The sequence below is a fragment of the Siniperca chuatsi genome, linkage group LG23 (genome assembly GCF_020085105.1).
Source record: "Siniperca chuatsi isolate FFG_IHB_CAS linkage group LG23, ASM2008510v1, whole genome shotgun sequence".
Taxonomy (NCBI): Eukaryota; Metazoa; Chordata; class Actinopteri; order Centrarchiformes; family Sinipercidae; genus Siniperca; species Siniperca chuatsi.
In genome coordinates, this window is record NC_058064.1 from 9,242,479 (window position 1) to 9,257,219 (window position 14,741).

The window sequence follows — 14,741 nt, forward strand, 5'->3', positions numbered from 1 at the left end:
TATATATATTTTACATATTTCCGAGTCGGTTCATTTAACACCAACGCATTTGGGGTGTGTCTTTTTGTACACCCTAAATGTCTCCCCTTGTATGTATGTATGCATGTATTATTTTTAAATCGCATATATTGCCAAATCATCGAACAATATTTTCGACTGGTAATGCCTAGACACACATCAGCAGTGGACGACTTCTTACATGCTTCATTCGGGTCCTCGCTAGAGAGCTTTTTAATATGATATCGTCCTCATACAGCCTCACAGAAATTCAGCGGCGGATAGATGAAGTCAAGCGGTTTCTGTCTATAACTCTGAGCATCGCCAATGCTCACACTGTGGCGTTTTACACTCACGACGTGTGGAACCGGTTCATGGCCGTGCCACCTCAGGAGGTCCTGTCAATCGTTAGCTCATGCAGTGACCAGCAGAGGGAGCCAGAACACAAAGCAAAAGGTAAATACATTTAGTTCTTGCTAATGAGAACTCAAAGTTGCCTTAAAGGAGCTATTGATAACGTTGATAACATCCAGCCACTAGATGACGCACTCCCCCTTCCAGTGGTTGCCAGTTTGTTGCACAACCTGCACATTTCATGGTCGAGTGGAGTGAGACTCAGACATATCAAGTGATAAATCTTTCGCGATAGAGTGATGAATTCATTTTGCAACTTATAGCTATAGATTTAGGTTACTTTGTGCGGTGGTGTTTATGGCTGTGCAGAAAAAGGAGTGCACCCGACATGAACATATCTGATACTGTACATTAAAATGCTGCCCTGATTATGATATAGATCTTACTAATAATTTCTTGTGTAAATTATGTAAATGGTAAGTGTAAATTATCCCACTGAGAATAATTTAGATTGCCCCCACCCCCAAACTCAGGATTGCAAAGGCTAACTATGACAAGCTTTTCAGGACTTATAGTAGAGGTCATGACATGCAAGTATAGCAAATTGGGTCAATGTCGGGCAGGCAGTCCGTTTTGGGCACAACAGTTGTAATCTTAGGAGATGGCTAGCTAGCTTTAGGTAACCCCTTTTCCCCCATCATTTAATAATTATAGGGGCCCTATATTGCAACACTTACCGTAAAATGACATTTCAACCATCCTTACACTATAAGGCATAAGGTAAATATTTACATTTTAATCCAATCAAAGAGTACAGTATATAGTAGGGATGCTAATAAAACCCACGGCGCTCCACATTAGACAGACAGCTACTGTAAAAGTTTAAGTTAGCTAGCGTTAGTGTTAGCTTAGCGTTGACCTAACATTAGTCGAAGTGTTTTCTTGCTGAAAACAAATATAAATATAATCATAGCGGATTATAAAAAACAGCTCAGCGCTACAGAGAGAAAGGACGGCTGATCATGTCAGTATTTTCAGATTTTTATATTAACGTGAGTACCGTAGCTGTTGAGCTCAATGCAGCTGGCTACATGGCTAGCTAGCCACAAGTACCTCAGCGAAGTGTCTCATAATAGGGCTAACGTTAGACTGCTATATGAGATGACATCCTCCATAACGTTTTGGGTCTAAACACTATAATGAGCAGATTTACAGTAGTTCGGAAATTTAATTTACCTTCGACATGCCTCATTGGTAATACTGGGATCCCACGTCCACTCGGTTCTTAGAGAAGCGCGACCGTCTTTTCATAAGCGGACCAGTCCCGCCAATCAACTTGCCCTGCATAAACTTGTACTGGCCCCGGGCCATCGGTTATGTCGGAGCCTGGCCCACTTCTAAATCCCCTCTGATACGCATCTTCGTTATAACGTTACATTCTTTGAGGGAACTATAACTTTAGGTAACTGGACGCAACCGTTACTAATGCTAACGTAGCTCATCAGGGATTGAAGGTGTTATTTTTCTGATTTTGACAATCTAACCGGTGACAACACATTAGTTCAGGTTTGAAGAACTATGCCGGCGATGGTAGTTGCTGTTTATTTTGTTTAAATATGGAGAACTGTAATTTTATGGGTTATGTTATTGACTATTAAGATATTAAATAGTTAATATGTGCTAACGTCTGTCCGTTTTTTCCACACTAACTGGCAACTATACCACGTGATACCAACGTCGTTATACTATTGGCTCACAAACCTTGTTAGAAGCAGGAACCAAACATCAGACATCTCACATAAAGACAAACAAAACATTCATTTTGGACCCGTCAAAGTTTTTAAAATACATTTTTAAATTAATTCACAATCATAATTTTTTATTTAGGAAAAGTGTTTTATTCCGCACCTTTCTAAAAGCTCTGTGGATGTATATATATTTTTTTTATATTTGTCTACATAAAAGTGTTATCAATATAACCTTTAAAAATATGAAAATTTGTAGAATAGCATTCTTGGTGCCACTTTCTAATAAGGCATACTGTATAAAAGATGTAAGCGAGACAAAATGTTAGTTTTTTTTGTCATTTGGGTGAACTTATCCTCTAAGTAATATCATTCCTAGCACTAAAATCTGAAAACTTTGAATGAGTGTATAAAGTTTTAGTATCTACCATACACACAGAACTAAATACAAAGTTCCACCAAAAAGAACAAAACACACAAAAAAATAGCTGTTTACTTGAAAAGCCAAACACAGTTTATGTGCAACTTTACCATGATTTCTTTCTGTCTCCCTAAACAGAGCAATCCAGGACCACATTCGGGTTTTGCAATGATACAAACCGGCTGGTTGATACCCGTGAACTGTTGCAGGCGGCCAAGGCCCACTCTCTGCCTGGCCTTGGAGTCTGTATGAGCCGGGATGAGCTACTGCAGGCCCTCAGAGAGAGCAGGGAAGAGATAGGTAGGTAGGGATGAATGGACGGTCTGAACACACACATTGTTTCATGCTGAGAGTAGGAAACCAGTCAAGGATTGTCCAGGAATGTCCAACTCAAATTGTGAAACTGTTATGGAATTGATGAATATTACATGCATTTTTTTGTTCTGTCTAACACAGGTGCTCAGCTGGAGCCAGATGAGTTTATGAACTCTAAGAAATCTCATGAGGTCCAGTCCATGTCTGAGGTGGTGGCCTGTCTGGCCCAGCGCTGTGGAGTCAAACAGGTAGAATAGCATTTTTAAAGTTGCAATGAATACCTTTAAAGGCTCTGTTTAGGAGAGACTTGATAGAACTGTGAACAGAATTACATTTAATGTTAGTAACCTGATTTTGTATTTGATTTTTCCTTTTCTCTTTTCTCTCCCACCCAGGTGATAGATGTAGGCTCGGGAAAAGGCTACCTGAGCTCCTTCCTGTCTCTGCAGTATGGCCTCCGGGTCTATGGCATTGACTCCTCCACCACCAACACCCACGGAGCCCAGGAGAGGAACAGGAAGTTAAAGAAGTTCTCCAGGGTGTACCAGAAGCACAGAAAGGCAGTGAAGGCACAGGGCGAGGCCACACATTCACCTCAGGAGGAGTTAGTAGAAATAAAGCTTGGAATGAATGGAGACGATGATGTTTTATATGGTGATGGGGCAGGAGTTGTGTCACAGGAGGAGGAGAAGTTGTTAATCGGCTTATCAGATGTCAACCCTGCAGTGGAGAGTCATTCAGAGCCAAACCCAGAAACAGAGGAGCTCTTCCTTAGTGCCCTATCAGTGGATGTGATACAGACTACATCCCCCAGAGTTCCCTCCAGCCAATTGAGTGGTGAGGAGAGGGAGCGAAGGAAGAGGGAGAACCTGGAGAGGAAAGCTCAGAACAGAACCGACGTCACCAGCACCGTGTTTTCACCCCTCACATCTTACGTTACTGCGGAAACGGAGCTCCGAGAGCTCATTAACGAGCTGGAGGTGAGCAAATCAAAGGCAAAAGAAGCCAAAAGTAAATGTTGAAAATAGATTTGGTGGTGGTGCAGATAGGAACCCTGTACAGTATAGTAGCAAAGCATGATTCCCACAGCAGCTCCTGAAATTACAAGTCTGTCATAGCAGCTGGAGTTTGCATTACTGGAGCAAGTGTGGGACGTTATTGCAGTGCCAAATCTGCAGCGCGTCATCATCAATAAATTTTACCATCGATCTCCACACCTCCCCTCCTCTTCTTCCCTCCCCTCCTTTCTCTGAATTCCAGGACGCGGTCATGGTCGGCCTGCACACGTGTGGCGACTTGGCTCCCAGCACCTTGAGGATGTTTGTGGCTAAACCGGAGCTGGCAGCAGTCTGCAGCGTGGGCTGCTGCTATCACCTGCTGTCTGAGGAGTTTGACCCTGCCGGACAGGGTAACCCCACACACACACACACACACACACACACACGTTTGTTTCACTATACCCGCGGAGGACAGTCATTGACATAATACTTTCCCTAGCCCCTTACCCTAACCTTAACCATGACAACTAAATGCCTAACCTTAACCCAATTGTAACTTGTACCCTAAAACCAAGTCTTAACCCTCACAAAGCAGTCTCTACCCATGAAGAAGACACATACACACTCCATCATTTTTTTGCGAACATATGGTTTCTTTTGTACACAGAGCTCACAGTCTTTCTCTCCATTTCTACCTCTCTCCTTCTTTTTCACTCACTCACACATCCCATAATCCCACCTCAGACACCTGCTTCATCACTCTGATCCAATCTGAAATGAAGTATCATCTTCCCATATAAAGCCACATAAACACTTAAACTCACATTTTATAGTAAACAAGTCAAATGTTCCGCTGACAGTCTGGAGATTCAGCCAACTTAACCTTCTGGAGATTGAGTTGAGCTCAGAAAGCCACAGTTTGAGCCATTAGAGTGGATTTATGGATTTAGGATGGCTGTTTAAGGCGGCTAAAAATGAATTTTTTTGACCTGTTAATTTAGCAGGGAATCAATTGGATGTGATTGATTGTCCAACTAGTGTGAGGTATTTAATCTTGGTTTAGTAGGACTTTGCTGTTATTTAGTTAGCTTGGACTTCCACACTGAGGATATTGTATGTCATCGTCTACAACCGCCTCACCTTGGAGGTTAATTCAGGTGCCAAAATGCGGGATAACAGGCTGATATCATCCTCGTTTTGTGCTCCTTCACTGCTCAGTTTATGAGGTATGAAATCGTCTACATGTGTCCTCATGCTGTGACTTTAGCCTCTGCGTATCTATAAGAAAGAGCTCTCGCTATAGTCGATACAGTATCACATCATCTCTTGTTAACAGCGCGACCTTCGACCCTCACGTCATCAGGGCCCCGCCATAGCTTAAGCCAAGAGCGGAAAATGATATCACGACAGCTGATTGAAAACACTCCTTTCCATCCTTGTTTCTTGAACTCTTGCTTGATCTTTTAAAGAAGTGAACAAAGGCATTCACACACACACACACACACACACACACTTTCTCTTTCCTGTTGGCCTTACAGTGAAGTCTGGGATGCAGGCCAGCTCATGTGGTGGCCTACCTCACCCTAAAAAAAGAGCTAAAAAGCTGAAAAGGTTCATTATAGAAGGCAGTTATACATTTATGTAATCTGCTCATTTAGGAATGAAGCAGTTCCTTAAATGCATTATCCGTGTCCACTACCTTATGTGGGATCGGGAGTCCAATCTCATGCTGTTTACTCACAACAACAACTGCTCTAAGATGAGTACATTCAGGCGTCTAAGGTCTGGAGCCAGCGTGTCTCTTCACAAAATATTTGCAAGTGTACGGTCACACACAAGGACATCAGAAATATTTGTCTTTCTGAATTGGAGAGCATGTACGTGGCCACTTCAGATGTGAACTCTGTGGCCAACATGAGGCCAGCTACTATAAACAGCTCTGTGTACGTACTGTAATCTACCCTTCAGACGGGAGGAAAGGCTTGTCCACTTCAATTGCCTCTGAGGGCCTGTGTCAGCAAGCCATGTGCCGGGCAGAAGGGAAGCTAACCTGATTGCTAACGTGTTAGTGTGTCCAGAGCAGTTTGCGAGAGCCCGGCCGGCCGCAGCTGCACATGTTATTACTGCTTCTTTTGACTGTATCCCTCTGGATTCACTGGGCTTTGGCCTCAGTCACTGACCCTTTTAGAAATGACATGAAAAGGATGGCAGGCTGTCAAGTAGTCACACTCCATACCCTCCCACTGTGTGTGTGTGTGTGTGTGTGTGTGTGTGTGTGCGTGCGTGTGTGTGTGCGCATGTGTGTGCGTGCTAAGGTTAAAAATGTCTTTATATATGTATATGTTTAATCCTAATTCATTTATTCATAGACTTGCATTAAAGGAATAGTTTGACATTTTTGGAAATATGTTTATTCACTCTCTTACTGCAACTTAGATTAGAAGATTCCGCTCTTATGTCTGTATCGTAAATATGAAGCTATAACGAGGAGACACTTAGCTTAGCTCAAAGACCGGAAATAGGATGAAACAGCTAGCCTCTGTCCAGATGTAAAAAAAATTCCCTACCAGCACCTCTAAAGCTCACTAATTAGCACGTTATATCTCGTATGTTTTGAACCAAACAAAATCAAAAGTGAGTATTATTGCTGCACCTGAGCAATGAATAGTCCGGCACATGATCTACTGCAAAACCACAAATTGTCATTTATTCACTTCGGTTTTTGAACGGATTAAACAAACGAGATATAATGTGTATTTTTAAAAATCATCCATCTTCTCATCTAACTCTGGGCAAGAAAACAAGAAAAGTGTTTTTCCAAAAATGTCAAACAGTTCCTTTTTAAGATAAATGTTGAACACACAAACTAGCTAGTAAATAATTTGAATAGTCATTCAAGTCCAGTTTAGATGATCTAAGACAGTCACATTGAAAAGAAGAGGATGTCTTGGTAAATCAAAATTAAAATGTTTCCCAATCCTGCTATCTTGAAGTTTTCCTGGCAAATGTTTAAAATTCATACCTACTGATTGCAGTTGTTTGCAAAGCCCCCAATCAGTTTACCCCTATTATCTCTGTGTGTTCCCTCACAGAGTGTTTGCGCGGTGTGTGTGGTTTCCCTCTGAGTCAGTGCCTCCGTGACAGGTCCTGGTTCTGCGGCAGAAACGCCAGGATGTCTGCTTGTTTGGTGAGTTTGGAGACACCACGAAAAATGTGCACAGCAGCATCTTTCCTACATAAACATCTTCAGATTCTTAGACTGTAATGGTTATTGTCAGGGATAGCTCAGTCTGTAACAAAAGCATCTATAATGAATTGACAGTAAACAGTATTTTTATTTACTGCAGGTTATAAGCAGGGCATGTGGTAAAGTAGTTTTAGTAGAGTGTCTTTTCCAAGAAATACTTTGTCGTAACGCTTTACCATTTGTCTAAAAAACAGGCACTTGAGAGAGTTTCACTAGGCCAAGGGGTAAGTAAGGCATGCATACTAATTGTAATCAATATCATGAATTAATAGTCATCATCGCACAAGAATGGGAGTTAAATGCCTGTCATTACACCACATCCAAAACAATTCAAAACAAATCTATCAAAATATTTCAAACCACAAATATGCGTGTTCACAGTCACTGAAGTCTGTATTATCTTCAGCATAGATCTTCTACATGCATTCAAACAATCAGCCCATTAATTCTGCTATAGTTTTAAGTCTGTGATCGACTACAGTGTATATATTGGAAATGTAGAGCCCGGTGCTTCAGGCCAAAGCTGATACACGATACCACCAGCCATTAATATGGAATGTTTATAAATATTAATGCAATCACGGTAAGATTGATGACTCGCTGGAAACTGGGGCTGGCTTGATTGCTTGCTAGTCTTGCATCAGGCTTTGAAAGTGTCAGAAATATTCATCAACTATTCGTACATGCTGGATGAATCACAAGGGAGTAACAAACTTTCTACGTGAAAAATACAGTAAACTACATTATGCTAAATGAAGTTTGACCTTTTCTATAGATTCAGATGGAGTCTCTGTTTTACCGGGCGGTCCTTCACGTTATTCTGAGGGATCACTACAGCTCCTTTAAAAGGTAACACACAGCAGTTTACATCTGGCATCACTTTAATATGAGAAATTACAGCAAGTGTTTGGCACCTTAAATATTTTATGGACATTTTTTTTTCTATAAATGTGTATTATTTCACAGTGTCCACATACAGTAACACATGTGCAGTCTGAGGGATAAAAACTCACTCACTGTACTTTTCTTTCCTCTGAACCAGAAAAGGTTTTTGTTTCTGGTTTGTTTATTTAGGTTCCAAATGAACCAAGACTTGCAAACAAAAGTCACATGTACTCAGCAATAGACCAGGTTTTACATGATAGGCTTTAGTGCTGAAACAAAGTGGTCAGTTAAGATAAGGATTAGCTTGACAGAAAATGTTGAACAAGAACAATTCTGATAATCAATTGATTAAGTCATTTCAAGCTAAAATGACAAACATTTGCTGAGTTCCAGCTTTTAAAATGTGTTTGTGTTCACTTTTTTCTTATATTTTATACAGTGGATGCCTGTGTTTTTGCACAGCTTTTGGATGTTACATTTTCTCACTGTTCTGCTTTCAGATCATTTGTAGCCCAAACAGTTATAAGAAAAACAAACAACACATTATTCGACAATGAAAATAATCATTAGTTGCACCCTTAATAGACTTGTCACTTTTCTGCTCATATAGTTCTGTGAAGAACATGAAGAAAAGGCAGCATAGACTGCAGTTTGGCCTTGGCTCAGTTTATGTTTTACTTTCCAAACATGAGTAACTGCTGGCTCTTAAAAGTCAAAACCTGCTGGTTTACACCCATAAAATCATAAGTTGTTGTTATTTTGCATTCCTAATGAATGAGAATTTTCAAGTGGATGATGGCCATTGCTCTCCTCTACCTAAAAAGACTGAATTATAGAAGTAAATACTGCAGAGTTCAATGAGCCCTTATCAAATGTACTCGGTGCAGACACAATCAAAGATTCCTAAAAGACACTGAGCATCGTCTGGTCCCCACTGCTCTGTGACCTTCAGTTTAATGACTAACATCAGATCAGGATCGAATATCCATTACCTTTCTCTAAGCAGCACCTATTCATCACTGTTTAGTCCTTTAGAAGCGTTTAACAGTTTGGTTCTGGTTGCTGATGGCGTGATTTAAAAAAAAACAACAAAAAAACAGGAGACACAACATGAGACTAACGGAGTGAATGTTGTTTATTTCATCGGGCAGAAATGAGATGTTCAGGGACTGAGAAAATAATGTATGTATATGTGTGTTTGCTCCGCAGTGAAAAGCGAGTTGGGAATGTCTACTCCAAGGCCAAATCATTTGTGGACTACGTTCGCCGAGCTCTACGCAGACTGGAACTGGATGAATCAAAGGTCGGCACCAGAATATTACAGTCATCTTACAACATCTTCCAGAAACAAACTGCAAACAGTACACTGAAAAAACACAGCACCGTAGGAGAAATGCTCATGATTTTGGCACGAGGGAAAATAGTGGGAAAATGTTTCCTTGTTGGTGTTTTATTTAGAAAATATTTCTATTCATGTCAGGTTAGTAAGCCATACAGGTGCTTGAGATACTTGCTCTCTTGGTTTAGGATGTTGCTAGGCACCAGGATGTTGGGGAGTTTGTCATCTGGTTGTCCTGGGTATCCATGGGAATAAGGATGACGTTGTTTCTGTCTGTGTTGTGTCCTTCACAATTCCAAAAGACGTAAACCTCTTTTTCTGTCGCTTCTCCTACTTCAACTCCTCTCGCCATCCTCCTTCCAACCCTCACTTTTATTCCCCTGTATTCACATTCAAAGCCGCCACGTTCTGACTCACATGCATGACACCTTACTCTCTTTCTCCTCAGCTTTCTGACAGTGACATCCAGGATTACCACGACACATACAGACCGCGAATGGGCGAGATACATGCCTTTAATATGGTAAGTCCTCACACCCATCTGAGTTCCCAGCCTGTACAGCATTTGTATTAAATCCTTATCCTATACTTTACAGCCACAACAACCTGTTTAAACTCTACTTTGTGTAAAACATTTTCGTTCCTGTAAAATGAGATGTATAACACCAATAAATTGCAGACCATTAAGTGAGATCATTGCAGTCTGCGGTGAAGTAATACAGGAATGGTTGTACAGAATGGGAAGCAGCCTAGTTTCAGCTGAGACCACTAATTGTGGTGTCAACCAACATACCAATTTTCTTTCATGACATAAAGCAGTAAAATGGTTTTTGGGGATCGCCCACCAGCTACTGGGAAGACACTAGTCATGGTGGGTTTTAGTATGTAGTTTTGGGAGTAGCCTAAAAGGGACAAGAAGAGTGCCATTTTGTATCCGAAAGATGGAAAACACTAATATGAAATTAAATAAACACATATATATATATATTTAAAGTAATCTCAAATAGATCTTTTTTCTCTCTCATGTCATCATCTTTGTGTAGTTGAAGGTGGCCCTGGCTCCATGTATTGAAGGTCTGATTCTCCTCGATCGCCTCTGCTACCTGAAAGAACAGGTAAAATCATTTCAGTCTCATCAGTCATTCATTGCAAAAAATAATATGAATTCATTTTGGAGGTGTGGCTCTGCTCCCATGATGCTTCAGAACTTATCTGCTCATGTGTGACACAGACTTGCCCATGAGCTTATAGACCCCCTTTAGTGGAACCCAGAATATTCAAAAAGTCAACTTGAACTTGCTGGGAAGCAGGAAGTGGTGTAGCAGCAAAGGTGTATGTAGAAATAAAGAGCACCGACTAAATCTGTTTATATGGACCGCCTACTGTAGTTGTTAAGTTATGATTGTATATAATAGAAAACGTATGGAACATTTGACTATAAAACAACATCTATGCCTGCATGAACTGCTGCAGGGCTCCACAGTTTCAACGTGTGTGTGTCTGTGTGTGTTGGAGAGAAACAGATGGTAATTTTTAAAGTCTGTGTAAAGCAATAATAAATATGTGTTCTGAGTTTGTCACACCACAGACACCGCAAGACAACGTTATTATCATAAAGTATATGGTATAAAAAAGATTCTAATCTGACTTAAAAATAGTCTAAATCTAGACTTTGTGAAAAACTTAAACCAGAATTAAAATTCCTTGTCCACAACTTACTTGAGTATAAAACATATAAAATATGAAAACTGTTTATATTTTTTATCTTTTTGTTTACTATGGAGTTTTTAAGGACCTATTGATCTACAGTTTATTTTCTGGATTAATAGATAAATCGTTTGGTCTGTAAAATGTCAGCAAATAGTAAAAATGCCCATTATAAGCTCATGGTAATATCTTCAAATATCTGGTTTTGTCTTACCGACAGTTCAAAACCCAAAGATACTCTATTTTCTATCACAGGAGACCAAGAAAACCAGCAAATATTCACACTTCAGAAGTTGAAACCAGTACAATGTTGCCATTTTTAAAATTCCAAAAAAATATATTAATTGACTATCAGAATTGTTTTTGATTTATTTTCCTGCCATGTAGTTTAGTAAAAATAGCCATTAGTGGAAATAAAGCAAAGAAATGTATCGTTTTATAGCTACAACTCTCAAACCCACTCTTAAAACAAATTGAAATTTAACAAACTAGAAAATAAAATGACATAAAAATTAAACACACAAACTGTACTAACATTGAAACAAGTGCAATCATAACAAACATGAGTGATTTTAACCAGCAGCCATGTGACACACTGGGCTCACTTATTCTCCTTTTTCAGCTGGACTCATCTTTATAATTCGCTTGTACAGCTCGTTGATTGGGATTTGAAATTTGCTTCCCAGATGATGAAAGCGAAGTATGCAGAAATCTCAGCTGAGATTTGGAAACCTTTTTTTGATCCAGACCACTGACAATAATATAGGTGTCGGCTAAATTAAATCCAGCCTGCAATTTAACGTCTTATGCTTCTGCAGCCAAACACAACATGCTGATCTTTGCTCTGAGTCATTGTGATGAGATACGTACAAGCCGAAAGCTTTGAAGTTGTGATTACATGTGTGGCTGTGTGTCAAATGGACTTCCTTAATAGGGTCGTGTAATCAAACTATATAGGGTCGAGAGCGCTGGTCAGCTTTGAGAGATCTCCCTCGAGGAAGAGCAGAGGATGGAAAAAGAGGTGATGGATGTATGTGAATATGATCCATATGATGATAAGTGTGCTGAAGCGTGTTCAACCTTAAAGAAGGATGTAAACACACATCATTATCATTCAAAAACATACTGTAGATTTCTGTATGTTTCCATAGAGTCTTCAGGCCCTTGCTCCAGTGTTAATAGTCAAACAATAATGCACTTATTAAGCAATGTATACATCCACTGTGTCTCTGTGTGGACTTGATGTCTGCTGAAAGGTCAAAGGACTAAAATGTGTATGCTAAAATATGCACTGGTGATCAATATTCCTCAAACAGTAAAGGACGATAGTTTATACTAGTAGTGTATGCGTTTTTTAGCGATGGGACATTTGTCTGTCAATCGGTCCTCCACCTTGGTCCAGGCTGAAATATCTCAACAACTATTGGATGGATTGCCATAAAATTTTGTACAGACATTCATGGTTCACAGAGGGTGAATCGTAACAACTTTGGTTATCCCTTAACTTTCCATATAGCGCCGTCATCTGGTCAAAATGTTCGTTTGTCCAATATTTTAGGCGTTCCCATCAGCCTCAGCTGTACTTGCTGTACTAACTGCTAATTAGCAAATGCTAGCATGCGAACATGCTAAACTAAGATGGTGAACATGGTAAACATACCTGCTAAACATCAGCAATAATGAAATGAAATAAGTAATGGATTAAATGGTTGAAATAAGTATCTTAAAGTAAAGGATAAATGGTTGAAATAGTAAGCTAAACGTACTGGATAAATGGTTGAAGTAGTTAGCGAAAAAAGATTGGTGAACATTGTAAACATACCTGCTAAACATCAGCATGTCAGCATCATCGATGCTAATGCCAAATTTACGTAATATCGTTCAGACAGTATTTATGAGAAAATGAGTTGGAAAAACCGCTCACGACAGCGATTGACTTAGCCTAATTCCAAGTCAGAGATATCATTTCTGACAGTGACCATATCTCATACTTGGTGAAAAGAACTACAGAAGTGTCAACAAACTGGTGCCAGTATGCCTGCAGCTGGATCTAACTGAAAATCAATATTAACACTAATTCATTTACAAGCAGCTATACACTGTTTGTATCTGGTTTCACTTGTTAGGGAACTCCTCAACACACCAAAAGTAGCTCATAGGCTATTTAAATTGTGTGACTAGAAGGCTAGCATGGAATAACACTCCCATATGGTTCCCACACCTTCTTAAACATCAAATTCAAGGACTTTTCAAGGACTTTCCAGGCCTAATTCCCTCAAATCCAAGGACCCAACACGGCATAGTTTGAGACACGGATCAAGGTTAATTACTGTTACAGTAACACTGAGAATTTTTAGAATGCGAACTAGCAGGCTTTACAGAAGCTCACAGACAACATTTAAAAAGAGAGAGGCTTGACTGTGTTACAGTGATGTTACTTTAAGTAAAAGAAAAAAATATCAAAAGAGCTTCACTTTCTATTCTTGCCCCCCCTCAAAATTCAAGGTTTTCAAGGACCTGTGGGAACCCTGCTCCCAAGTCAGAATAACAGGAGGTTTTTCCGTTCTTCCCATTCTGCCGACATTGTATGAATGCAGCCTTACATAGCCACTAGTGTGGATGAAAAAGACCTAAACAGCTTGCCATCAAGGAGGACAAACTTGTTTTACACATGAACAGGAGTCCACCTGACACAATATTTGTACAGATGTTTCTTCTCTGGAGATTCAATAGAGAAATCTTTAATACTGAGAACATCATACAGCACAGCAGAGGATGCCAGGGGTCACAAACTGGGAGGAGACTCAAGACTTTTTATGTCCATGTGTTTTTTATTCAGTTCTATTGTGTCTTATTGCTTTTGGGTGTGTGTCTCTGTGTCCTTCAGGAGGATTTATCATTCTCTGCATTGGTGCAACTCTTTGATCCCCTGCTGTCACCAAGATGTTACGCTGTCGTTGGCCTGAAGAGTTATGAAGACAGAATTTCATGCTGATGAACTTATACATATGCACATGATTTTAATACGCTGGTCATAATTATACATGATTATGTCAGCAATCATACTTCAGGAGTGATTGTATTATGTATGTATTCTCTCCTGCTTGTTTTAACTATGTGTATGGTTTAATCGAAAATTTCTAATTTATTCATGCTGTCTTTGTATCGCTGTCAGTAACATCTTGTTTTGTTTTCTATGCTTTACTGTTTTTGATGAAAAATAAATCTTCAATGTGTTTTGTGTTTCGTCCTTGACCTTGTGCTCCTTGTGAAAACATATGATCAAAACACCTGGAAAAACTGTCAGGCCTGTTTGATTGAATTGTATCCTTCTCAGACTGTTGACTTTGTTTGGTGTCTCTTGAGAAAACTCTTGCTTTTAAGGAGCGTTCATAGAGCCGGGGGCATTGTGGGATTTAGGGAGGCTTGGATCCCTTCTGTTGACAGGTCTGGAATCCCCATTTCTAGGCTCCCAGACCAGAGGAGGCAGGGGAAAAGATAGAAAGGGCAAGAGGCACCCTTGACCCCATTTTAATCTTTACTCCTGTTTTGCTTTGTCCTTGGTCATTTTAATAAATCACGCTCTTCTTACATGTTTGATAACTAATGTTATAGTCTTGAGTACATACATGAGTTATGGTAGCGGGAATTACACTAAAGCTGATAGAAAGCAGACCCAAGAGGTAAGGTGGGAAATGGAGCATTTATGGGACCAAAAACATCAAATTATTTT

General features: G+C 39.9%; 2 protein-coding genes across 3 annotated transcripts in view; one reads left to right on the forward strand and one right to left on the reverse strand.

Moving 5' to 3' along the window:
- Nucleotides 1-1,649, reverse strand: part of cracr2ab (calcium release activated channel regulator 2Ab) — a 15,569-nt gene extending 13,920 nt beyond the window's left edge. Inside the window, exon 1 of the mRNA XM_044185553.1 lies at nt 1,588-1,649. The gene's annotated coding sequence lies outside the window, so the exon portion shown is untranslated. The remainder of the gene's footprint in view (nt 1-1,587) is intronic.
- Nucleotides 90-14,245, forward strand: mettl25 (methyltransferase like 25). Of its 2 annotated transcripts, XM_044185557.1 has the most exons (12): nt 90-453; nt 2,656-2,817; nt 2,974-3,080; nt 3,228-3,812; nt 4,093-4,240; nt 6,923-7,017; nt 7,272-7,301; nt 7,853-7,926; nt 9,172-9,265; nt 9,750-9,824; nt 10,345-10,416; nt 13,896-14,245. In XM_044185557.1, exons 1-12 carry the CDS (start codon nt 237-239, stop codon nt 14,001-14,003), a joined length of 1,767 nt encoding a protein of 588 aa, XP_044041492.1. In that variant the 5' UTR covers nt 90-236; the 3' UTR covers nt 14,004-14,245. The 2 variants fall into 2 exon arrangements, with proteins under 2 accessions (XP_044041492.1, XP_044041493.1); XM_044185558.1 differs by lacking the exon at nt 7,272-7,301.
- Nucleotides 14,246-14,741: the final 496 nt, after the last annotated feature.

Excerpts from the sequence above, each read along its gene's own strand:
- mettl25 (XM_044185557.1), top strand. The coding sequence starts at position 237 with ATGATATCGTCCTCATACAGCCTCACAGAAATTCAGCGGCGGATAGAT. Across the intron at positions 3,081-3,227 it reads AGCGCTGTGGAGTCAAACAG|GTGATAGATGTAGGCTCGGG; the intron begins GTAGAATAGCAT and ends TCTCCCACCCAG. Across the intron at positions 3,813-4,092 it reads AGCTCATTAACGAGCTGGAG|GACGCGGTCATGGTCGGCCT; the intron begins GTGAGCAAATCA and ends TCTGAATTCCAG.